This window comes from Micromesistius poutassou, assembly GCF_964030765.1.
Source record: "Micromesistius poutassou genome assembly, chromosome: 10".
In the NCBI taxonomy this organism is placed as follows: Eukaryota; Metazoa; Chordata; class Actinopteri; order Gadiformes; family Gadidae; genus Micromesistius; species Micromesistius poutassou.
In genome coordinates, this window is record NC_140280.1 from 16,596,159 (window position 1) to 16,622,939 (window position 26,781).

Genomic DNA, 26,781 nt, shown 5'->3' on the forward strand with positions numbered 1-26,781 from the left:
TGTCTAAGTTCACCAACAATAGTGAGTAGGACTACCAGTATAAGCATCTATTTAAATATGATTTATATTTTCAGGATTTTTTTAATCGTTTATGTTCCTTCAATCTAGGTAATTAATCAAAGTATCTACATTTTTTCATCGGAAATGAGGTGCCATTGCTACATGGCATTACACCGCCCCCTGGTGTTCATAAACTGTCAATACCCAATCTAAAAGGGAAATTTACTTCAATCACATTATGACCTGCTTCAAGTTATAAATATGTAGATGTATCTCGTATATAAGAAATATATATTGTTGTTAACAATATTATTAATTGGTATGATTCAAACTTAATTCACTTTATTATAAAAAAATAATAATCAAACTTCAGAGTGTAGATGTTTTAATTAGCAAAAAATATTTAAAAAGGAGGATAACTGATAGTTTTGAAAATATAAGCGATTAAGAGGCATGTTCAATTAGATTATTTTTTTCCATTTTATTTAACATTTTTAACAGAGACCGTTAAAGTGCATCGGCATCATTTAAGTTCCAAATATATTCATGATAAACATGTTGCCTTAAAAAAATGTTTTACACAAATATGCTATGCAAATATGCTATTTGAATGGAAACGATTCATTTTTATATAGATTTGAAACTGACCCATATACATGACCTGAACCCTACACATGGCCCTCACAGGAAAAAATACAACGACAAACAAGATATGTGGTGGCAATATTTCATGTGAGCGTGTGCGATGTGTCCTGTTTGCAGATCAGAAGGTTGAGTAGATCATCTTGCAACTGTAGGGTTGCTGGTTCCCTCATCTGCCCTTGAGGACATGTTTCTGTCTCACACCAATGTGTGAATGTCTGTGCGTGGTGGTGGAAAGAGAGGTTTTACCTGTAGCTGTACTGGCAGGGAAATCTCTCTCTCTATACATAGGAATACATGAGGAATACCGTGTTCAGTTAACAGTTAGTTTTGCTACTTCCCTTGCAATTGTCCTAAATTGTCCCTCATGAAATGACCACCAAGCAAAATGTTCACTTTAAATACATCTCGGCACACTAGCACATTACACCATACAATACAATACAACTACCTGTACCTACTGTAGAAAAAGAGAACAACTAAAAACAGGAATGCTGCAGCTATGAGTGGATCTGTTGAGCACCTATTGTTTCATCCGCCGTGCTCCATGACATCGCTGGGGTGGACCATCGCCACAGTAACAGCAACAACATGGTTGCATGCCAGAGAGGGACATGGAGCTGTTGGGTAAACCGAGGCTGTGATATTCAAAGTGCTCCATTGTTGAGGTCTGGGCTTTGCGTCACAAGGGAAAAATAAATAAATAAATGGAAAGTCGGTTGTAGTGACAGCCTCTTTCCATCTTGTCAGAAAGCAACAATGTAGTTAAAAAAAAAAGATGTGCTTATGTGTGTCTGTGCGTGTGTGGTCTGGGCATGCCCATGTGTGTGTGTGTGTGTGTGTGTGTGTGTGTGTGTGTGTGTGTGTATTTGTGTCTCCGTGCGTGTGTATGTGTGTGTGCGTGCGTGCGTGCGTGCGTGTCTGTGGGTGTGTCTCTGTGCATGTGTGTGTATAATATATATACAAGATATCCCAACAAGGACCTTTTCTTTTCAAATCCTATTTAGACATTTGGTCATTATATTTACACGTGCCTTGAGCCTCCCCCTCCCCCCCCCCCCCCCCACATCACTTCCAACATTTCAAAGGCTATCCAGAGTCCATGAAGGGGCAGTGATGTCAGAGCAGTGATGTCATCATTCTCCGCCGGGCTCACCTCCCTCTAGCTTCTCAGGCAGGGTGGGGCGGTCTCGGGGGACGTGGGTGAAGGGGGCGGAGTCAGACGAGAGGAGGACATCGGACCCTGGACCGGACCAATGGAACTCTTTCTAGCGGAAGAGCCACCAATGGAACTCTTTCTAGCGGAAGAGCCACCAATGGAACTCTTTCTAGTGGTAGAGCTACGGCAATGGAACAATAAAATAATAAGTAGAAGATTAGCGGTGTCAAATGAACTGTAATGAGTTAATGAGTAAATGAGCACACACACACCCACACACACACACACACACACACACACACACACACACACACACACACACACACACACACACACACACACACACACACACACACATTTAGAGGTACTTATTTAATTTAATTTAAATACAATCAGACCCAGTCACAAATAAATATACCGGGTAATGAAATTAGAATTATCTGCGAAACGCCAATCCTGTTTCTCTTAAGAGTCGTTTGCGTTCAGTTTTAAGTCATGCTGGTGCCAATCATCCAACACACATCACCGATTGCATCAGTGGGAAACAAGGATGTTCTCCCCAAACCCTCGTCATTCCCTCCACCAGAAACACGGTTCTCCTTCGTGTACGACTCACCTCTCCGTCTCCTCCTGCCTCTCCCCTGTTTCCTGATCTCCGGAGCCGTCCCCCTCCCCTGGGTTCCCCCCCCCCCCGGGGGCGCTCTCCTCCTCCCCCTCCCCTTCGCTCTGCTCGGTGGGCTCCAGCACGATGGAGGGCAGGCGCTCCCGGTGGTAGTTCATCTCCTCGGAGAACGAGCCGCTGTCCGAGTCTGTGAGCGCCGGGGATTCTGGGAAGAGCTGGACGGGACCCGAAACGGCAGATTGAAAAAAAAAAAAAAAAATGAAGGTTGACCCGGGCAACGATGGCGCTCGGGTCACGTTTGCGCATTTTTGATCGATCAATCAGTGTGGATGATGGCTGGTTGAAGCAGCCTCGCCGGCACCGAGGCAGACTGATCAAACTCTGGGGCCGGGTGAGGCTGCACGCCTGTTGCACGTTGAGTAATCAACGTGCAACAGGTGAAACCAGCCATCGCCACACGCGCTCAGGGGAGATCTCCGGAACGGCGGCAGGTTACAGCGCCTGCTCTGTAGCATTATACTCAACCTTGGCGTTAGGGCGGTGTGCAACGCCACCACCCCGTGTCCTTGGTCTGGAGGAGGCCACTTTAGGTGGAGTGTGGCAGCCTCCTCCTATGGCGTTGATTGTCAGTGCGCTCTGGGATGCATACCTGGTAGACTCTGCTTCCCCTCCTTGGCATCTCCTCCATTTTGGTCGCTGCTGGATTTACGGCGGGAACCGTACTGCACACGCACACGCACGCACACACAAATGTAGTTAGAGGAGCTGTTTGGCTCTCAAAACACAATTAAACCCACTCACAACTAACAGATGGTGCTAAAGAAGGATCTCCGTTCAAGCCACACATCGCATCATCCCCAGCAGAGGGCTTCTGTCCCCTGCTGCCCGTAACATCTTTCACAGTTTGTTACTACTGAAATGCCTTTTCAGTTGTGTTGTAGTACCACCTCGAGCCTACATTTGCATACCGCATGTCAGTGTGTACGAACCACAGCTCTCCTGCATTAAATAACAGATAATGCTCTGGGTTTTATGAGGCTTCAGCCCGTCAAGCCTGGTTAAAACCTATTTCCTAAGATGGTCGGTGACCTGAATGGAAACAATTGCGCCGAAAATAGAGCTGCATTCACTCACGCCCCAAATACCAGCCCTTTAAATAACAGCAAACATGTCAAGAAATAAATAAAGATAAATAAATGTTTAATCAACATTCTGGGGCACCAGGGAACTAAGCTGTGGGTAGAATCTGTCCATTTAATCCCCGAGCCCTCCTCAGTGTTTTTGTTTATTTGTTCCTCAACCTAAACTTGCGCCGGCCAACGACGCAGATGTTAGACATGACCTGAAGGAACAGCAGCAGCTCGGGAGGATTACAAGAGCAGGCAGTGGAGCAGGAGGGAGAGAGAGGTAGGGAGAGAGTGGGCTGAGGGAGAGAGAGGGGAAGGCAGAGAGAGAGAGAGAGAGAGAGACAGAGAGAGACAGAGAGAGAGACAAAATCGGGAGGGAGGCTACAAGAGGCAGCCAGTGGAAAGGGGTAGGAAGGGAGGTAGAGAGGCAGAGATAGAGGCTAGGGAGGGAGAGAGGAAGAGAGAGAGAGAGAGGCAGAGAGACAAAAGGCTAAGGAGGGAGTGAGGAAGAGGGAGAGAGAGGCTAAGGAGGGAGAAAGAGAGGCAGAGAGAAAAAAAGACTAGGGAGGGACGGAGGAATAGGGAGAGAGATGGGGGAGGTGTTAGCGGGTTCTAGTGTGCATTAATCTGCAGGTAAGTACCTAACGAAATAAGCTGCTTAGGGTACCTGGGCTTGTAGGATTTCTGCAGGAGTAACAGGGAGATGGGAGAGATACAGGGAGCAGGGAGAGATACAGGGAGCAGGGAGAGATACAGGGAGCAGGGAGAGATACAGGGAGCATGGAGAGATACTGGGAGCATGGAGAGATACAGGGAGCATGGAGAGATACAGGGAGCAGGGAGGGATACAGGGAGCAGGGAGAGATACTGGGAGAAGGGAGAGATACAGGGAGCATGGAGAGATACAGGGAGCAGGGAGAGATACTGGGAGCATGGAGAGATACTGGGAGCATGGAGAGATACAGGGAGCATTTAGCGATGCAGGGGTGGAGGGAGGCAGGGGTAACTATGGAGTGATGGTGTTGTTGGGGGATAAAGATGATGATGAAGGTGGTGGCGTATGCAATGGGAGTTAAAGTCAAAAGTGTTTGCATCCACCAACGTATACATTTTTTCACTGTCATCATTCACACTTGAGTTACATTGAACATGTTAATGATTATTAATTAGAACAAACGATCAAAAGGTTAAACAGTGACCTGTTATACCAGGGACATCCGGTCAGAATCCTACCCAAGTAAACCTGAACGGATACTTGCAGAAGGACAGATATTTGTGGTGAATCAAATCACATTAGCCTTAAAGCATTAATCCAATCAGAGCAGCATTCCCTGCTTGGGATAGGTTATAATGATCTCCGTGCTCTGTACAGCAGTTTCTCTATTCCAGGAGCCCACCGACACACACACACAAAAGGATGGCTGCTTCGAACAGGAGGCGGTCGGTCGACATACATGGTACATGTATGGTACGCACTGTACATACGTGGCTCACCTTACCTGTGTGTAGCAGGGATGCAGCTCATCTTCGCCCCTGGCCACGAGAACAGAAACAGAGATAAGCAGACTAGAGAACTAGAACTAGATTCACGCCTGGTTCAAAATGTGTTCCTTATAAATGGACTCAGGCTCCACAGGATGAAGTAGTGGTCTTTCAGATAAGAAAAAAAAGACAAGACGTCAGATGTCACTTGTCTTTTTCCTCCCTCGTCCTTTCAAAGGTTTGACACTCCCTCTCTCTCTCCCTCTCTCTCTCTCTCTCTCTCTCTCTCTCGCTCTCTCTCTCTCCACCTATCTCTCTCTCTCTCTGGGCATCGGTTCTCCTGATTCTCAGTAGCGCGCCCCCCCCCCCCCCCCCCCTCCTCCCGCTTTTCCTCTCAGAATTTCCTCCCGTCTGGTCCCACAGCATGTCGCTGTGTGACGTAACGGCTGGCCGTCGGTCACGGTGACACACGTGACCTTGAGGGGGCTTAGTGCCACCACCCATTAGGGGAGAGGCTGGTGAGCGCAGAGCAGAGGCGCGTGCACACTCACACACACACACACACACGCACGTACACACGCACGTACACACACACACACACACACGCACGCACGCACGCACGCACATGCAGGGCAAGCTGTCCCTTATCCTGTAGCGGAGGGACGGATCTATCTGCTGTCAAAAATGGGCCGAATGCATCCGCTGTGGTTAATCATTAATAATATGTAGATTCCCTCATCCGATTAGTTCAGCCACACGTCCCCCCAAAAAAGGAGCTAGAATTGGATCAAGCAGTGTACTTATAGATTATGTCATAGACTATGTTGAGTTTGTGTGTGTGTGTGTGTGTGTGTGTGTGTGTGTGTGTGTTTGTGTGTAGGTGTGTTGGTATCAATTATCGTGATTTATGGGATCATTCGCATGTAGAGCTGAAATAATCACATTGCCAAGCATTGTTGTCGGGCCTCAATCAGGCCAAGATATTAGACTAAAGACTAAATCCCTGTTTTGCTGTTTGTGTTCTTACAATTTAATGGTTGGCACTGGTCTGTGGGAAAACCCAGGATTAAATTGACAGCTGGAAAATCTGGTACACTCCCACTCCCACTAGAGGGCACTAGACCCCGTTGGGCATTGGTTTTGAGGATATGTCAAAGGATTGGGGTCAGGGGCGGTAACCTCATGGCTAGGGTTAGTTTGTTTATGTTACTTGTTTGGGTCAGAACTGCAGTGTTTCACAGATAACCGCATACAACTAGGAGGACAATATGTTTTGGAATGCAGACGACCATAAGGATTGTATTGGTATGTCGGCAAGGGTACAACCAAGTCAAATGGGCATTTGTACCATTTTATTTTTTATACCACTGAGTTTTTCAAAATGACCAATACTGATGCGGTTGTCTAAAAATACTAGGGGGGATGACTTTTGATTCCCAAACATGGACCCTCTTACCCGGCATGGGGTATGGCTAATGGTAGGCATTCCATCAGTAGGAAAATCAGGGCGAGGGGTGAAGAGAGCATCTACCATACAGCCTAATGAGGCTAAAAAATGCTCAGACACGGAAAAGACAAACACACATTGATGTCAGTGCCAAAGTCTGAAGACCACCTCGTTGGGGGACAATAAGCTTAGGTCAATGCCACAGCCATGAGACGGCACTAGGAGAACTCAAATGGGAATAAAAAAGCATAAGTCAGCTTAATGGGAAATCTACTTCATAAAACACCTCCATGTGAGAATGATGGTGTGTCCATGTAGTCAAACCTGTTTAGAAAACTTCCTGCAAAGTTTGAGACCAATTCAATAATAAAATGGCATCGTCGTGAATTTCATTTCCTAGAATCAATGTTTTGAATATTGTCTACTTTTCGCCCAATATGCTAGCATTACTACAAACACATACCTGAATATATTTTTAGCCTTGTGATCCCATTTTAGGAGTCTAATATTATTCTTTGGTTATTTGCAGAGGAATTATAGCGGCAGGGTTTGGCAGGAAGTTAGTGTGTTGTGTGCTTTGGCATATGCCACTAACACGGTCTGGGCCATGCTGTGGGGCCATGCTGTGGTCACTCCCGTGTAGGGGAGTCTGACATTTCTTAGCAATAATAAAGCCATTCATCTACCGACCTCATATAAACTTGATGTGCAAAAAGGTTTAATTTTAGATGATCCATCCATCATCACATATTGCGACAACAATTGGGTGCATAAGCCTGAGTCAGTCTTGTAACTATTCATATATTTTTTAGTGCTCTTGCCCAGTCATAAATAACCTCTTTCTGATTTGGAACAGACTTAGAAATTCAAAAACATGAGTGGATCCCATTCCAAAACGACACGACACGTTGCTAAGGAAGTCAAACAGACATGAACCAAATTAATTATGTAGAAGTTGTGGTGCTGACAGCTGGGCGGCATCTGAAATTACTGAGAAGTCTGAAGATGGCCGTTCACTGGAAAAACTAAAAACACTACACTTGGGAGGGACCCAGTAAGGGAGGAAGAGAGAGCCAGCGAGAGCCAGAGAGAGAGAGACAGAGCAGGAGTGGGCAGAGAGGGAGAGAGGGAATAAACGGATGAAGCGGGACAAGAGAGTGGAAGACTGGGTGACCCGTTGAACCAGTGCAGAAGAGAAGACCACTGCTGTATCCAAAGGGGGAGGGAGGCAGAGACCATTAACATTAAGATAGACTTTGTTTATTCAAGTAACATGCATACATTGAATCAGCGATTCAGGGTTGTTCGGTTAAATATAAATTCAAGAGAAAACTCATTTTTGCGAAACACATTCTGCATTTAAGAAATTCTTAGCTTTGTTTTCATGTTTTTTTTCAATGGACAATTGAGCTTTTAACAACGTATGAGGAGGGAGACAAGGAGAGACAGAGAGGGAGTAAACCCCACATACACACACACACACACACACACACACACACACACACACACACACACCAAAAAGGCGTGGATTCTGCACTGGAAAAATTGCAGACTTGACAGCCGCTATATGCTGGATGACTATTGGAGGGGGAGGGTGGGGGGGATAGGGAGGGTTGAAAGTGTATAAACATATGATGAAACGTGTGACGAAAATGCAAAACATTACAAAAGGGGAAAGAAAAGCAGAAGTACCCGCAATTAAATAGTGCATGTGAGAAGTACAAAGACCTCATATTCCGCTTCATACAGTGTGTGACCATGGAGCATCATAGGGGGGTGAAGCGGAGGGGTGGGGGTGGGGGAAGTCAGGGGGGGCTGTCCTTACGGAGAGACAAGTACACGAAGCAGGGGGAGGAAGAGAGAGAAAGGTTGAGAGAGACACAGAGAGTCAGAGACAGGGTTACTGCAAACAACATGAGCTCATGTTTAACCAAAGGTAGCACCAACAGGCGCGGCAGTTGGACCATGTGACCCGGAGGTCCCCCACTCCCACCCTCCCCCCCTCCCCCCCCCCCCAACCCCCAACCCCTGCACCACCGGCCAAACACCAAGACCTCATGTCTGCGGAGCTGACTCCAGGCCCTATGGATACCCGAAAGTTGGGGGGCTACTAAAACTGAAGAAGGAGGGAGAGACATCGATAAAGAGACCTAACGAGAGAGAGAGAGAGAGCGGGACGAGTCTTCAAGACTCTCCGGGGCGTCATGTCGACAGGCCCCGGGATGGGAGAGGAGGCGCTGGCGGGGGCCCCGCGAGCTCTGGGGCCCGTCGGGCTCCAGACCTTACTGGACCTGCTGGTGGGGGTCTACCAGGAGTTCTGCTCCTCACCCCTCTCCAGGGAGAAGTATGTCTCTGGCTTCCTCCAGTGGGGTGAGTGCCTCACTTTTTAGTACCTGAATGTGTGTTTGCACCACATAAAGTGCCGCAGTAAACACATGCACAAGCGTGGATACTTGAAAGTGTTACGCCGTCAAGCAAATTGAACTATTGTGATCAGTTCTCGGCTACTTTTGGATCAAGCTGCTGCCAATGGCTATTTTTAAAGAGCAGCTGGGCAAGAATCTGTAAAAAGGGTTTGAGATGGAAACTTCCTCCTATGTGTGACCCACCTGTCACATGTGACTGGTTTGGATTATATTATATAAAGCATTACCAAGATCAGTTGGGATTACAATGGAATATAAACAAAACGTTTGACACTTAAAAGTGTCATCACATGAAAAGGATAACACAAAATAGTTGATATGTGTTGTAGCCATACTGATGCCTCAAGTATACTGTTTATTTAAGTTCACTGTAAAGCAACATTGGGGTCAAGTAGGACACCACATGCGGCTCGAAATGATAGGTTATAGATATTTAATGATGCACTTTTAAGGAAAACATTTATTTGAAAATGGGTTTGGTAATGCAAGAGGTCTCCGTCATCAAGTGACCCATATAGGACGCACCAACTGCCTCATGATTCATAGCCACAAATGACTGGGCCCAGTGTGATGCACATGTGATCACTAAGCCGTTGATATTATTGGCAGTTGTGGATAAGGCATGGAAAACTATGTTTGGCGAATTAAACTGAAAGAATTAGTTAAGGTCAGAGGATGATCTGACTTAAAATGGGATCACGACCAAAGATAGGTTGAGAAGCACTGCTATAAACATACCGTCTTATGCTACGATCATCACACTTTACCTTTATTCCATGTTTATGTTGATACATGCATGCGTGTGAACGGGGTTAGGATCAGGATGTAGCCGAGTTTAGTCACGCTAACTTCTGTTCTCTGGTTAGAAGAGAAGTGTCTCTTTCCTCATTGCTTCTCCTGTTCAACATCCTCATATTCTAAAGCTGGTGAAGGGGAGGGTCATCACCTCAGTATCCACTGAATCACCACTCACACTGTTATTGTAATAAAACACAGGTCCTTCAGATTTAAGGTCTGCCAAGGCCAAGCCCCACAGGCTTCCTGGAAGTCCTTTACGGCCATATAAACTAATTTTACAGAAATGTGGATTTGGATAGAATGCAAATACATTAAAAACAGCCTTGTTGTAATTTTGTTTGCATGTTTTTGTTAGGCCTTTGAAGTATGGCATTGAAAACATTCAAAACCTTATCACCGCCAATCCAGTTGATAAAATTATCCTATTTGGTTTGCCCCACAAACAAAATTGAATATGAAAGGGAAAAAAATGATTTTTGTTATTGAGTTAAGGGGTTGATACAACAGAGAGAAGCTCACTGTTTCCACAGTGTTCAGAACCCTGCAGGCTTCCTGGACCAGCACTCTGCACCACCGGTACAGAGTCTGGGTGGTGGTGGTGGTGGTGTGGATGACACAATGTCAACACCTCTAGATGCGCAAGTGAGGCAGCTCGCAGGTCAAGCTGTGAGTGATCTTAGTGATATGGCCCAGAATACATTGTCCTCGTGTTAAATGGGACACTAGCGCAAGGTCGATGCCGCTTCTTACCGTGATTTATGTCTACTGTCTCCGCTCCTATACTGTAAGCCTGTGACATTTGTTGAATAGCTATTTATAACAGGGCACTATGTGTGCATACTGCTACTACTAGTCACTACCACTGCCAATGTCCTCTCTGTCTACACACAAGATGTTCTCAGTTGTTGCAACGACATCAGCCAACCCTATGGACATGATGCCATGTGCGTAGGTGTAAAGTGAATCTGCCAACCTTCATATTCCCTCCACCACAACATATACTCTCCACCAACCCCCTATCTCCTCCCTCTTCTCCATTTAACTTGTATTCCTACTCTGAGTTAGGAACATGGGTGACAGACAGTGTCTGGTGATGTGCTTGGTTGATACATCACATGTCGTCGTCCCCCCCACCCCACCTCCTCCCCCACAATGATGGTGCTTTCCAAAATTACACAGAGCATGTGTCCGGGAGGATCCAGTGTCACTGCTGCAGGGGTAGGCTGACTCATGGTGAGGCCGGGTCCCTGGTTAATACTCAGGACTGAGGACTGAGGACTGATTGAGGGCTGTTCAGCCAACTCTGCCCTGCCAGCTGTGTGCTATCTGATCTTCTGTTAGTTTGTATGTGTGTGTTATCATGGGATATGCTGGGCAGCCGAATGCAGGACATGACATACCAATCCTTGGTTCCAAATAGCTTTCATGGCAAAGCTTTATGTATATTTCTATTCAACAGACAAACAAATGGATCAAAAGTAAGGGTTTCCTGAACTTAACAGGATGTTTGAGAAATTGAATGAATAATATATCTAATATGACATTATATTGTTGAATGAGAACAAATAGGCTAACTAGCTAACCAATAGAGTCATTCACCAACATTAAACTTAATCAACTCATCTGCATTTTCGTGCTTCGCTCTATTGCTTCCATTTAATTTGTCTCTCCATCCTCTCTCTCTCTCTCTCTCTCTCTCTCTCTCTCTCTCTCTCTCTTTCTCTCTCTCTGAGTGGTCACTCCCTAAATGGCTCGCCTCCTAGCAGCAGTGCTTGTAGACGGGTAGGAGACGCCAGAGTCAACATTCACAAGAGCATGCCATGACTTCACATCAATGTTTCCTCTTTCCTCTATTTTGAAAAACAATACATTTTTCCAATAGCAACAATAATATCAAGTGGCTCTAATAGGCCCTTAGCAGTATATTGAATATTGTACAATTGGCATCAAAATAAGTCTTTGTGTGATATGAAGTATGCACCAGTGGCCCTGTTTTTTATTTTGTTGTTATTTAATTGAGTTGCATTTCATTTTTGACAGTATTTACCTTGCATAGCTTTTCAAGTCACAGATTTTGATCATTTTGTTTTGTGTATAGCGAACCCTGTCTTGTTTAGTGTATTGTATCAAGTGGGTGAATATCTACTTGTGAGGGAAAGAGGCTAGCAGGAGAGCTAGGGGGCTGCTTATACATGCAATAAAACAATCTCTCAATCTCTGTCTTAGCCCTACTCTCTCTCTCTGCCTCTCTCTCTCATCCTCTCTCCCTCCCTAGCCTCTCTCTGCCTCTCTATCTCCCTTCCTACCCCTTTCCTCTGGCTACCTCTTGCTGCCTCTCTCTCCCTCTCTCTCTCTCTCTCTCTCTGTCTCTCACACACACACACACACACACACACACACACACACACACACACACACACACACACACACACACACACTGACACACACAGACACACCTTCAGGAGAGGATGCAGCTGCAGGAAGCTTTACGAAAACGGTTAAAAATGACCTCTTTCCTGATAAACGTCAGCAACGTAACTCAACACCAACGTAACATGAACTTGTATGTTAACTTCCGTTTGGACAATCGTTGGTTTATTGCTGTTATTGATTCAATAAAGCTTATTCTTGTGCATACTCACAGTTGCATTGAGGTGTGAAAGTTATGCTGTTATGAGGAAATGAATGGGAAATAAATTGACCTACTAGCTACCGACCCAACTATTGTTAGCAAAAGACAAGATGAATCTGACAAACACGGGAACAAATAGTCTGAAGGACTTATTAGGTTATTTTCATATGGAAAACTGTGAGACATCAGTGAGTATGGTATCCACCTATATCTGTTAAATGTTATTTAGAAATCACCAGAAATCACGGGACAGTGCCAAAGCTGCACGTCACTTGGCAGTAACAGGCGGCTCCATAGAAGGAGTCCATAAAGGACTCTATTCAGAGGATTCCCCGTTTGTTGCTCCCTCTGGGAGGCTCTTAGGGCTGGGCGACGAAGTGTGTCTGGAACATGCTCTCACTCCATCTCACCCATCTCTCCACTCTCACTCTCTCCATCTCTCACTCTCTTTCTCTCTCCAGCCCTCTCACTCTCTCTCTCTCTCCGTTTGCAGCCACCTCTCTCTCCCTCCATCTCTCCCCATCTCTCCCTCTCTCCACCCCCCTCTCTCTCTCTCTCCCTCTCTCTCCGTCTCCGGCCAGCCCTCTCTCTCTCTCTCGCTCTCTCCATCTCTCAACCCCACTCACTCTCTCCATCTCCCTCTCTCTCCGTCTCCAGCCACCCCTCCCTCTCTCTCCCATGTGAAAACAAGTTAAACCAGACGGCGCATATCACAGAGACAACAGACAGTGGAGGAAATCAAATAAAGAAGACTGGAACATTTGTACCGAATCATAAAAGATGGTTGCTATAATTAGATAGCCATGCTGCCCAGTCCAATTGATGCAGTATCTTTGTCAGAAGTAACTCCAAAAAGACCCAAATATGTAACTTACAAAATTAATGTGAACCGTGTATTTAAATAAACCTTTCAGTAATAAAATATATCACATTAAAGGTGTGCTAGCTCGATTACGTTAAGTAACATTAGCATAACAAATATACACTGGATTACTGTGGCCGTATAGCTGTATATACTGTAGCTCACTTCGGAGGATGTTCCTAAAGGCTAGAGTTTAATTCTGCTTTACTCACTCGATATCTTCCATTCATTCTGCATCTCGTTCTTCTCTCCCGTGTTCACAGCGGAGCCCCTGGTGAGGCAGGTGAAGAAGACCCGCATCAAGAGGGATGACTTCCACATCCTCAAAGTAATTGGTCGAGGGACCTTCAGTGAGGTTAGAAACGCGTCTGTTTACACTGTGTGAAGTCAAATCACGAGTTGCAAAATGATATTCATTCATTATTAATATTAATGTTAAAATATACTATATAATTTAAGTATGTAAATATATACCTTTAATCAAAATATCAACACCTGTCGATCTTGAGATCGTTAGACATATATGTGCCATGTTTTCATCATGTAAGTATGTGTTGATCATGGGTCAATGTGCAGTCTGGTTTTGCCCTGCTGACAGGTTGCCGTGGCAAGAATGCGTAGCACGCAACAGGTGTACGCTCTGAAGATTATGAACAAGTGGGACATGCTAAGGAGAGGAGATGTAGGCTATCAACGCACACACAAACACACATTCCTCCCACAAGGAACACCCTCCACACAGTTTAACATTCCGTTCACATAGTTCCAACCTCTTAGCATGTGTGTGTGTGTGTGTGTGTGTGTGTGTGTGTGATTTGTATTTTTGTGTGTGTATGTGTGTGTGTGTGTGTGTGTGTGTGTGTGTGTGTGTGTGTGTGTTGTAATTTGTATTTGTGTGTGTGTGTGTGTGTGTGTGTGTGTGTGTGTGTGTGTGTGTGTGTGCGTGTGTGTGTGTGTGCATGTGTGTATGTGTGTATTGAGTATTTTGTGTGTGTGTGTGTGTGTGTGTGTGCGTGTGTGTGTGTGTGCGTGTGTGTATGTGTGTATTGAGTATTTTTGTGTGTGTGTGTGTGTGTGTGTGTGTGTGCGTGTGTGTATGTGTGTATTGAGTATTTTTGTGTGTGTGTGTGTGTGTGTGTGTGTGTGTGTGTGTGTGTGTGTCCATGTGTGCGTGCATGTGTGTGTGTGTGTGTGTGTGTGTGTTGAGTATTTTTGTGTGTTTGCGTATGTTGGGGGAGCATGTGTGGCTATATTTGCGCTCCGGTTCAGACAGTAAAGCGCTGGTTGGGTCTTGGCGTGCAGACGGCGTGCTACCAGGAGGAACGGGAGGTCTTGTTGAAAGGAGACCGCCGCTGGATTACAGAGCTGCACTATGCCTTCCAGGACGACGACTATCTGGTATGCAGAACCCCGGGGCTGCCCTCTGTCTAGTGTCACACATCAACAGCAGCCCTAATGCACTCTGACTCATCTGCTTTGTGTATATACTGTATATATCCTGCAGTATTTAGTCATGGACTACTACGTGGGAGGGGACCTGCTCACTCTGCTGAGCAAGTTTGGAGATCGAATCCCAGAGGAGATGGCCCAGTTCTACCTGGCTGAGATGATCCTGGCCATCGACTCCGTCCACAGGCTAGGTTACGTGCACAGGTACCCCAGGAATCTTTTCCCATCAGAGCACGGTGTTCATATATATCCATGCAGCTATTTGTCGTTTGTGATAACAGTGAGTTATTCCGGTGGCGTTTTCTTACTGGGTGAGACCATTATGTGGATTGAACATTTTAAATGCATACGCTCACTCTATATAAAATGTATTTAAAACATCTGCTTCTACTACAACTAACACAGAGCAACCAACTTAACAGGATGTTTGAGAAATTGAATGAATAATATATCTAATATGACATTATATTGTTGAATGAGAACAAATAGGCTAACTAGCTAACCAATAGAGTCATTCACCAACATTAAACTTAATCAACTCATCTGCATTTTCGTGCTTCGCTCTATTGCTTCCATTTAATTTGTCTCTCCATCCTCTGTCTCTCTCTCTCTCTCTCTCTCTCTCTCTCTCTCTCTCTCTCTCTCTCTCTCTCTCTCTCTCTGAGTGGTCACTCCCTAAATGGCTCGCCTCCTAGCAGCAGTGCACAAATGTGCACAAATGTTGTGCTCAATACTATTGAGCACAACATTTTAATTGATAGATACTATTGATTGGAGGGTTTGGCTCTGTTCTAAAAGTCAGCTTTGCTAAACATTATATGTGTTTCCGAACGCATAGAATGCACTTGAGACTAAAAGTGTTGATGGTGTGTCCCCTACAGAGACATCAAACCGGACAACATTCTGCTGACGGTGGATGGACACATCCGACTGGGGGACTTTGGCTCCTGTCTGAGGGTCCTGAAGGACGGCATGGTGAGGGCCACTGACGTCATGCATCCATAGCATATACCCCGCCTGCTTAGCCCTCCTGCCCACGCAGGTCATTCAGTCGCTCCATACAGTCGCTGCATAGAGGGAACATTACTGAAGTGGCAGATCTCAGAGCATTGCCATTAATCAATACCTTAAGGTGTACTTTATAATAATTGTCTGTTTGATAGACTAAAAATAAGTTGTGTTTACTAGTTTTGATTAAGTTTTGGCTTGTAAAGTCAGGGTCAAAGTAAACTTTGAAAAGTTTCATACACAATCCCATTGAGTCATATAAATTGGTTTAGTCTGTAACATAGATGATCTCATTGAGTAATACAATGCTGTTTCATGGATGGTCCCATTGATTAATACAAGTCTGTTTTGTAGACAATCCCATTAAGTATGATAAATATGTTTCATGGCGATCCCATTAAGTAAGATAAATCAGTTTCATGGACAATCTGATTAAGTAATATAAGTCAGTTTTATGGACCATCCCATTGCGTAATTTGTAATTTTCATGCCGATCCCATTGAGTAATGCAAGTCTGTTTCATGGCGATCTGATTAAGCAATATAAGTCAGTTTTATGGATGATCTCATTGAGTAATGCAAGTCTGTTTCATGGACGATCACATTAACAAATATAAGTCTGTTTCATGGCGATCCCATTAAGTAATATACGTAAGTCTGTTTCATGGCGATCACATTAACATATATAAGTCTGTTTCATGGTGATCCTGTTAAGTAATATAAGTCTGTTTCATGGTGATCCTGTTAAGTAATATAAGTCTGTTTCATGGTGATCCCGTTAAGTAATATTAGTCTGTTTCATGGTGGTCCCGTTAAGTAATATAAGTCTGTTTCAATGGCGAGCCCATTGAGATGATCCTGCTGCTGCCTGCTCCCCAGGTCCACTCCTCCTTGGCGGTGGGCACCCCAGACTACCTCTCCCCTGAGATCCTTCGGGCGGTGGACGGAGGGGGAGGCTACGGCCCCGAGTGTGATTGGTGGGCGCTGGGGATCTGCGCCTACGAGATGCTACTGGGCACCACTCCCTTTTACGCAGAGTCCATCTCTGAAACCTACGCCAAGATCATCCACTTCCAGGTGCGTGGTCGCTACACCACTGGTACAGAGTGGCCTTCAAACAAAAAGGGACATTGATTCAGTCCATGGTCAATAGAGCTCAGTCATGGGTGAATGAGTTGACATGGCCGTGGAGTGGAGTGGACCTCATCCCGTAGATGTTCTCATCACTTTCCGGGAACATGTGTATGTTAGCAAATCCCACAATTGATTCAATTGTGCGACCAAGAGCGGTCACACAATTGAAACACGTTGACAAAACATGGTTACGTGAAAGGTCCATTCAATTTTGAAAAATTGCCATGGAAACCAAGGCTGAAGCGATGACAACCTTAGGTGACAACCTTGAACAATGTCTATTCAAACATCCAAACAAATATCTCTATCTCTAAATATATCTATTCACAAACGTTTGTGAATATATCATCATATATCATCATACTTACATGATGAAAACATGGCACATATATGTCTAACGATCTCAAGATCGACAGGTGTTGATATTTTGATTAAAGGTATATATTTACATACTTAGGAAATTATATAGTATATTTTAACATTAATATTAATAATGAATGAATATCATTTTGCAATGATTCACTAACTAATTACTAACTGTACTATCTTTAGTACATGATTTTATCCAAAGTGCCTTTAGGATTATTCAATACTATAGGGTCATTAATGAATAGGTAGTACCAGTGGCCTGCAAAAATTCAGGGTTCGAACCCAGAACCTTTCGAGTTGGAGTCCCAGTTGGAGTCCGTTCTCACTATCTATAACCTAAAAACTAAATCTCGCCCTCCAGGATTACTTTGAGCTCCCCCCGCTGGGCCCCGAGGTGTCGGACACGGCCCGCTCCTTCATCGCGGGGCTGGTCTGCGAGAGGGAGGATCGCCTGGGCTCCGGGGGCTTCGGGGACTTCAGGGGCCACCCCTTCTTCTGCCACCTGGACTGGAGCTCCCTGCACAAACTCCCCGCCCCCTACCTGCCCGAGGTCGCCGACGCCACAGACACCACCAACTTCGACGTGCTGGACGACTGCCTGAGTGACATGGTAACATGCACCGCCTCCCATGTCTCACACACCGGTGATGCTCGCCTGGGGGGCCGCAGATCATACTGTAGTCTTTAGGATGAAGCCCATGAATGACGGATGTTTCGGTGTTTCATCAGGTTTCAATGGCTTACTATTATGCTAGCAGCTTCCTGTTGGCTTGATGTTTATAATGTTACATGAAGTCATTGTCGAGGACTGCAATGTTGGTTAATGAATGTTGTAATTATTTTTGGGTCGTGACTTAATTACTAGCGACACATGTGGTCGCTGAGGCTAGATCGTTGAGCACCACTGTCTTATATGTGTATAAACGTTGTATCATTGAGCGGTGGTTCTAGAAAGGAATACATATGGTCAATATCCCCTCTTGTTCTGTGCTGTACGGTGTGTAGGAGACACTCTCTGATGTCATAGGCAGAGCTCCTACAGGTGTGCACCTTGCCTTCGTGGGATACTCCTACACAGCTACCAGGTAAACGTAAAACCCCCGTCAGACCCGTGTGGTTTCGACGTGCATATCCACGTCGTCTTTGAGGGTGGTAGTGGGTTGACAGGTAACCGGAAGGTTGCTTGTTGCTTGTGAATGAATGGTTGTAAATCGCTTGGGATAAAAGCCGCCGCAAAATTCAAAAATTGTAAATGCAAATGTCTTTAACACAAAGAGATATGGCATTTTATTGTTTTCTCTTGATGTAGCCAGACCGGTGCAGTAGACCGCAGCCTAGACATCATGCTGGAGATCGACCACAGCAGGCCCGGGGAAAACCAAAGGCAGTATTCTGCAGAGAAGCTGGTGAGAATGTTCCACAGTGACAAGGATTTTTCGTCGCAGTTCTATCTGTAGTTGTATGGTCTGTCTATGTTATTATCCTCTTGCCTAAATAAGACCCACACAACCAGCTAACCTTGGCAAATTCCAGGTTTTACAATAATGCACTGTGCCAGACAATAATGAGTTTCCCTTGGGTGTTGTGCAATGCCGTATCCATTTTGATTGTCTGAAAATACTAGGAATTAATTTTTTCCGATTTTTTCTGAAGCTGGAAGAAGAAGTGTATGTCTATCTATGTGTTATTTCATGATATGCTGCATCTTGTCCGCTTCAGCTTCAGGTGTGGCAAGACTCTTTGCCAGAGGACCTGAGTGGTCTCTTAGAGCTCCCTCTAGTGGTGGACCATGCAACAACCTCTAAAAATACCACCATAGAGGAAGCAGAAGAAGAAGAAGAAGAAGAAGAAGAAGAAGAAGAGGAATTGGAAGAAGGAGAGGAAGATGAAGTAGTAGAAGAAGAAGAAGAAGAAGAAGAAGAGGAAGGAAAAGAGGAACACATTTCAGGCCTTGATGAAGACTTGCAAAGGTAATCAGACTTAATTATGGGGGTAGGGGAAACATTTTGCTCTACAAGATAGAATAAATACTTGATTTCAAAGCGATGCATGGCCATGTTTTCTCTTTTATCAGAAAAGCCAAAACCTCACTCAAAATGTATTGTTCTGCCGCAAAGGAGAAACCTTTTTTATGTCACAAATACAAAACAGGGATTGTCCCTTAAAACCATAACCCCCCAGTATGTGCTTGTTTCACCAGACGGTTACAGGAGGCAGAAAGGAGATACTGTGAGTTGGAGAAGGAGATGGAGAGTCTGAGGGGTGAGATGCAGGACTGGAGAACAAACAAGACAACAGGCAAGGGATCAACAACCACATTGCTTGTTAATAACCATCATCATCGTCTCTACGGCCTCATTAATCCATCTCCTCACCATCTATTCTTTAAGGCCACATTGGCACCATCGTTTGTATTCCTTCCGTATCCCTGCTGTCATAATTCATATTATATATATCAACCATTACATAGATATTGCATGGATAATTATTTTGCAGATCTACCGGATATGAACATTTTGAAAATATGAGCTACGATACAAACTACTACAAAATACGATTCAGCATTTAGAAAGAATGAGTGCGGTCCTGCAAGATCCATTAAAAAAAACAACTGGTATTTGTGTAGTCTTGCCTCAGCGTCCACAAGGACTCTCCTTGAACCTAAGGACCACCTTCCCAGGCTGGTGCAAACAGCATGAGCGCGGGATGGAATGGGCTCCAGACAATATGAGCCGCTCAGAATAAACAGAGCGCGGCGCGGTCCCAACCACTGCTTATGTTGGAGCAGTGCCATCAGAACACGGTGATAAATATCCCCCGCTAAGAATAGCTAAGGTATGCAGGGGAGCTTGGATGCCCATTTCCATGAATCAATACGGTGTCGAGGAGGGCTCTTTCAGAGGCCAGGACCGGGGTATGGGGGTGGTGGCATTTTTTGGCCTTGGGTGTCCAAGGTGTTGTACACACAGGTAACGACAACAGCATCTGTCCACCTCGTTTATGGTGATCATCGACGTAAATACATTTTCTATTATTAACTAGCTCACTCTCCATCTGCAACCGGCACTTACTGTTTCATGCATTTAGTAATCCTGCAATTTACTGCAAATATGCATTTCTTCTTTTGTTTTGGATGCTGTTTTGGTGCTGATGCTTTTGATCTCCTCCTGTATGACTGTATGTATGGCTGGCCAGCAGTGCTGCCCTGCGCAGAATGCCTTCACGTACAGTGCCACCGCTTGCCACCTGCAGTGACCAGTACCTCTTCTCTCCTCTCACTCACAGCCCTGACTCTGTACCCGTCAGCTTTCCCTCTGACTGCCTACTGTGTGGAATCAACACGGGATGTAAGCCTGTCCCTCTACTTCACACGCATTTACTTTATCTGGCTGAGATCTTTTTTTATTATTATGAAGCCTATTCACACATTCTTGTATCACACAGAAAATCGAGCGGTGGACATAGTCGGTTGTTATTGTATGTCCACAGAGGGATTCATTCAGATGATTGTAGTCTGTTTGGTCCTTCTCTCAAAGTATACAGTGTTAGATCTGGACTGTTTTCCTTGTGAATATATGTTCATCTTACAAAACGAAATGGTGGTAAGTGGTCTGATTAGACGTTTAAGCCTTTAGGTTGAGGGATGAGGGATTGAATCAGTGTACTCATCTTATAAACAGCCAGAGGAACAGCCTTCAAATACACTGATTGTCTTCCTCATATGCAAATATCTGTTGTTGTGATAGTGACTAATCCCTCGCTCACTTAGGAGAAAAGAGAAGTTATACATTGATTTCACATTGTTGAGATCTTCTAAACATAATTTGCCCTTTTTAAATTTGATTTCTCCTTTTGATGTTAGGGATGTTAACTATTTTAAATCCCCACTTTGTGCCTCTGATTATACGCTGTGTTTAAATATTTAAACGAGAGGAAAACTCATTTGCAAACATCTGTTGTTGTGATAGTGGATAATCCCCGGGCAATTTAGTAGAAAATGGAAGTTAGACATTAATTATACATTGCTTAGAACTTCTGAACATAATCCGCCTGTTTAAATTGTACTGATTATTTTGGGAAGGGAAGGTGTGGTCTACCGTGAACTATATGTGCCTCTGATTTGCAAAACATCTTGTTGTGATAGTAACTAATCCCCGGTTCACATGAGAGTAAAGGGAGAGTAAAAGCTTTCCATTTATTTGACATGGTTTAGAACTTCTAAACAGGAAAAGCCTTTTTTGAATTGTACTGATCCTTTCAATGTGTAGGAAGGCGTGGTCTACCGTGATCTATATGTGCCTCTGATCTGACTAGTCTGGGTTTAATGTTTTACAGGAGGCGAAGGCGCCCCCTATCTGCCACTACCCTCTGGTGATCCACACTCACCGCCACATGCTCCTGTTTCACAGGGTAGGGGCATTTCTTCACAGCATTTGAGTCTAATATTTTAACCTGAAGGTCATGTTACACACATGTTCTATCAAAGATAAAGATTCAAACAAAGATCCTACCTATAATCCTACCGAGGGATTCACCCTGGATGTGCCCCTGTGTGTCAAACCCCACCACCAGGTGCGATGGCCCCACATGAAGAGTGAGCTGTACCTGCTGGTGTGTGCCAAGGGGGGTGAGGAGTGCCAGGCTCCCTGGGACAGACGCCTCACTACCGAGCTCTCCTGACCGCAGACCAGCACCTCCACCACCACCAGCACCACCACCACCACCAGCAGCACCATCACCCTCTTGCTCATCCTCTCTGGCTCTCTCTCCTTCGATGTCCGCTCTCCCCTGCTGAACTCTCTCCTTCTGTGGGTAGGAGCAGAAGGAACGGACGCCCCACCTTCAGAGGGGGTAGAGTTGCGGCGATCCCGGGGGTTAGCAGGCCAAAGAGAGCACTATGCCATGTGCGAGTGATACGACAGAAGCGCCGCTCAGAGCGGGAAGAAATGGAAGCGGTAGGTTGCAGAACACAGCGCTGGTGTTGCTCAGAAGGAATTTGGAAGGACAGGTTGGAGGTGGTTGTCCCAAGAGCACATGACCTGGTTTAGTGCTAGATGTTCACCACAGAGCAGCCCGGCGGGGATATAGGACAGAGTTGACCGTAACTGCTTTTTTGGTTGTTGTATTTTTTTATTTTTTTATTTCTCTTTGAAAGGGCACGACAAGCGATTCAAACATAGTGAGGGGTGTTTGAGACGACCCCCTCCAGTGCATTAATCTCCACCCGGCTTGGATCTCAGACTGTTGCACTGAATACAACTTGCTTTGTGTTTTTTGTACCATGCATATGCACCTTGGGGTGGTTTGGGCTTGTTGTGTTGCACTACTTAAAGTCATGTGTTGCTGTGCCCCATTTCTCTTTTAAGTATTTGAAAGGTTGCCCTTCTGCTTGTGATACTTTAATATATAATGCATGTTTACTGAGGCAAACGCCTCCAAGGGTTTTCAGGGGTGATGGTTTGAACCGTGAGCGGGCAGTGAGGCACTATCACTGTTATGAACGGTGTAAGGGCCTGCTTCAAAAGCACGACTCTTAACCATGGTTTAAAAATGAGGTGTGTGACGTTGGAAATACTTGTTGAATGAATTTGAATGTAAAGTACCATTAGGAAAAAGATTTATTTATAATGTGCCTTTATAATTATAGGTTGGTCATCCAATTAAGAGAAATATAGGAGAAAACTAATATCTGAGTGGATGTGTGTGTGTGTGTGTGTGTGTGTGTGTGTGTGTGTGTGTGTGTGTGTGTGTGTGTGTGTGTGTGTGTGTGTGTGTGTGTGTGTGTGTGTTCGTAAGTGTGTCAAAGAGCACAGTGGGTCTTTCAGTATGTCTTTATACGACAAGACATTCAACATAAAAAGTGCACTTAGTCTTAGTCAGGGGAAGGGAGTTTTAAGGTTACATTAATTATTGAAACAAAAAAATTGAAACAAAAAATACAGATAACTGTTCCTGATAAATTACTAATAATCTCTTGGACTGGATCTGTAGACAGCTGAGTAAGAATTTAGTAAATACATGCGATTATCTAGAAGTGGAAGTTTAATTGAAGACCATTTCTGAATTGTACACGTTGTAAATATGATGAAAGATCACTACATTATGCAGCACAACACATTGGGTAATTTCATATCCTTCTTTTTTAGCTGTGAATATCACTTTATGGACATAGCTCAAATAGATTGCCAATCACACCTTGATAACATATGGCTGCTGCCAGATCAAAAAACTGTGCTGAAATGTTATTTTACAACTATGCTAGTCCTAGAACTCTGAGTCCATCCTTTATTTTGTATCCTTTTAGGTCATTACATTTCTATTTCGGCCCTATGTGACCAAGATATATTTGAATCAAAATAAAGGCTTTGTTTTTAATGTGTGTTATTTCTCCCAATATTCACTTGACATGAGCTGGGTTTTCAGTTTGAAGCGGTCTAGTAATTCAGTAAATATAAATAAAGACTTGGCTGTACAGAAAATGCAACTGTGTAGCATTTCATCATCTTCTATGATTAAACATAATTTATAGTAGAATGTCACAAGATGACATTTCCTCATCAATCAGGATGTAACTTTGTTATTATTCCATGTAAATTAGCCAAGAAATTCTTACTTTGAGAACAAAAAAGCAATATCCCACCATCCCTTTCTTTTGACAATATATTTTTAATAATTTAGACTAAAAGACACAGTCTCAATTCAAGTAAATAAAAGGTTGATAAAATAATATGTCCAATTTGCAATTAATAAATCACTATTTTAACTATTGGACCAATACATATGTAAAGAGAAGTAGAAAAAGTAGATTTATTGTCCTAAAAAATGCTAGTCAAATATATTACACATAGTACATGTTTACATTACCACACCATTACACCAACAAAAATGGTAACTCTCCCATTGTCCATCTCTCAGATAAAGTAGCCAGAGTTTGAGTAGACCAGATAGGGGTTGAGTTTGCACTCAGCCACGCCAAAGTTGGCGTTCTCGTGGGCCTGCCGCCGGTAGTAGCGCCTCAGGGCCGGGCTGCCCGGGTGGCACTGCCGGACGTGGACGAAGTACTCGTCGGGCCGGTTGGAGGTGAAGCCGCAGTCCTCGCACACAAAGATCTTGGAGCGTCGCTGGCGGTAGGCGTACTGCTGTTGCACCCCGTGGATCTTCCTCTTGTGGGACTCCAGAGAGCAGCGTTGCGTGAAGGCCTTTTCGCAGAGCTCACACCTGTAGGGTCGGATACCTGCCGCCAGAGACGGGGCGAGAGAGCGTGAGACACTATACACGGAGTACCCATGGACTGCGTATTAGAGGGTGGTAGTATGCTACCTCTTTAGGCAAGGTTTAAGCAGAACATGTGGGTAAATGATTTCCTTAAACAGCAGTGAAACGTATTGTGTGACCTTGTATAGGTCATGGACCAGAAGAAAACAACCAACATTTTAGATTTCTTTAAAGACTTAAATATAAATTTAATGTACACACACAGGTGTATATGGTTTATTCAAATTATATATATTCAAATATATAGTCATAGCATTCAGTCAGTATGTGTCAGTGTGTGTGTGTGCGTGTGTCAGTGTGCGTGTGTATGTATGTCAGTGTATGTGTGTGTGTGTGTGTGTGTGTGTGTGTGTGTGTGTGTGTGTGTTTGTACGTGCGCATGCGTGAATGCGTCCTCACCTGTGTGTGTGCGCATGTGTCTCTTGAGGTCAAACGTGTCGTTGAAGCCCTTGCCGCAGTATCGGCACGGGTGCCTCTTCACCAGGCTGTGGCACTTCATGTGGCGCGTCAGCATGCGCTGCAGGGGGAACAGCTTGTGGCACACGGCGCACAGGAAGTCCCCGGCGCTGGGCGCCACGCGGGGGCGGGGCTAAAGACCAGGGTGGAAACATGATGGACGTGGTGAGGCCCTCCACTTCACACGCATTTACTTTATCTGGCTGAGATCTTTTTTTATTATTATTATGAAGCCTATTCACACATTCTTGTATCACACAGAAAATCGAGCGGTGGACATAGTCGGTTGTTGAGGACTCAGATTATTTTCGGTTCACTTTCTCGAATTGAAGTAATTATTCATTTACTAATGTGTTCCTGAAAATATATTTAATGGTAACAAAAGCTAAAAATATCCTTTTTTTTTTTCGTTTATGACCTCATAATTGAAAAGTTTGCCACTAGCAAACATCTAATGCGAAGAGGAGTGAAAGTATGTGTTTGAAGTACCTTGGCCCGGCTGGCCAGTGCCAGGGCATTAGGGTGGTAGAGCTGCCTGGGGGGCAGCGAGGCAGGCCAGTCTCGGCTCGTCTCTGGGTCCTGCTCCCTTGATCCCAGCGCGGGCGGTGTTGGGACGGGTGCCGGTGGCGTGGCCAATCCCGGCGCTTCCTCTGAGCCAAAGTCAGAGGTCTCAGAGGGAGCGGCCAGCTCGGAAACATCTGGCGCGCTCAACGTCTCTTCCGGAGCGCTGTCGCTAACTGACGGGAGGAGAGGAAACCACCTGAGTTATCCAGCCGTTTTTGGATACAGCGTTGAAATCAACGTTCCCCCCCCCCCCCCCCCCCCGATTCAACAGAGAGCTTGTCAGTTGGATCCTCTTACTTATCTGACCCAATCAAACCTCAGAAGTGTTGTTAACCCCAAGGGGAGGCCGTTTTTCAATAACTTTGTTTTCTAAAAGAAGTTAGGAAACAGGACCAATTCGGGAAGAAAACAGTCAACAAAAAAGTCTCACCTTCTGAGGGGTCTTCTCTCCATTCCAACTGCTCTGGGTCTCTCCATCTCCAGCCCCCGCAGGCTGCCTGCTTCTTCTTGACCAGGAAAGCTCTCGGCATTCTCCTCCGTTCCCTCAGGCGTCTTCCTCCGTCTACACTTCACCACCACCGCACTGTCGCCTGACTTTAGAAAGGACCACCGCGTGGGGCTCAGCACAGCCACAAGCAGACGCAGACCCTGGAGCGGAAGCCCAATACTACAGCCTGTACTTGGTGGTGATCTTCCAGGTTAGGGGGTCGGACTCAGACTAAAAGTCAGCTCCAACAAACAAGCCCAGCACCTTGAGCCTATCAAAATCACTGCGCTCATTTCCATAGAACTCTCTACATAGAGAGGGTAAGATTAGGTCCTGAGGGGAGGGGGCTGGCTGGAGGGTTGGGACAGTCAGGAGTGTTTTTACTGATGCGCACCTGTGTTGACTGTGCGCGTGCGCCTCTTTAACTGGTCCCCCGCTGGTTTTGCATGGCAGGCAGTGAGAATCCAGGGGCCTATGCATTCAAGTGTCCCTCGGGCATGCAAATGTGTGTACCAAGACCAAGCCCTGGCAGCAGACAAAGGACACGGTCAGAGTAACAGGAGCATGCACAGGGGAGCCACAATCTTAACTGCTAGGTAAATCAGGCCTTTCTCTACTTTTTCTCTGGTGGGCAATAGGATTACGGCCCTTTTGAAAAATGCAGACAAAAGGCCATTTATGCAGACTCAAAAGATCCAACGTGCATGCATTGTTTGCTGTGTGGTCCGACGGAATAATGGCACGGTCTCACCTCTTTTGTTTTCGCCTATGTCTGCACTTTAGTCTCTTTCATATATACAAGTCTGGAAAGATTTAACAGTTGTTAGGGTCGAACCCGCTTAT

At 45.1% G+C, this 26,781-nt stretch overlaps 2 protein-coding genes across 2 annotated transcripts; one reads left to right on the forward strand and one right to left on the reverse strand.

The window, feature by feature from the left end:
* Nucleotides 1-8,556: 8,556 nt before the first annotated feature.
* Nucleotides 8,557-23,476, forward strand: dmpk (DM1 protein kinase). Its single transcript, XM_084474813.1, has 15 exons — nucleotides 8,557-8,849; nucleotides 13,461-13,552; nucleotides 13,796-13,879; nucleotides 14,500-14,595; nucleotides 14,702-14,850; nucleotides 15,528-15,621; nucleotides 16,533-16,730; nucleotides 17,518-17,766; nucleotides 18,162-18,241; nucleotides 18,466-18,562; nucleotides 18,876-19,126; nucleotides 19,357-19,454; nucleotides 20,442-20,503; nucleotides 21,492-21,566; nucleotides 21,729-23,476. Exons 1-15 carry the CDS (start codon nucleotides 8,684-8,686, stop codon nucleotides 21,834-21,836), a joined length of 1,899 nt encoding a protein of 632 aa, XP_084330939.1. The 5' UTR covers nucleotides 8,557-8,683; the 3' UTR covers nucleotides 21,837-23,476.
* A 591-nt stretch (nucleotides 23,477-24,067) lies between these two features.
* On the reverse strand, nucleotides 24,068-25,981 carry LOC311354076 (putative transcription factor Ovo-like 1; the record flags this gene model as incomplete). Its single annotated transcript, XM_084473875.1, has 4 exons — nucleotides 24,068-24,390; nucleotides 24,831-25,020; nucleotides 25,377-25,624; nucleotides 25,882-25,981. The coding sequence occupies 4 exons, from the start codon at nucleotides 25,979-25,981 to the stop codon at nucleotides 24,068-24,070; spliced, it is 861 nt and encodes a 286-aa protein (XP_084330001.1).
* Nucleotides 25,982-26,781: the final 800 nt, after the last annotated feature.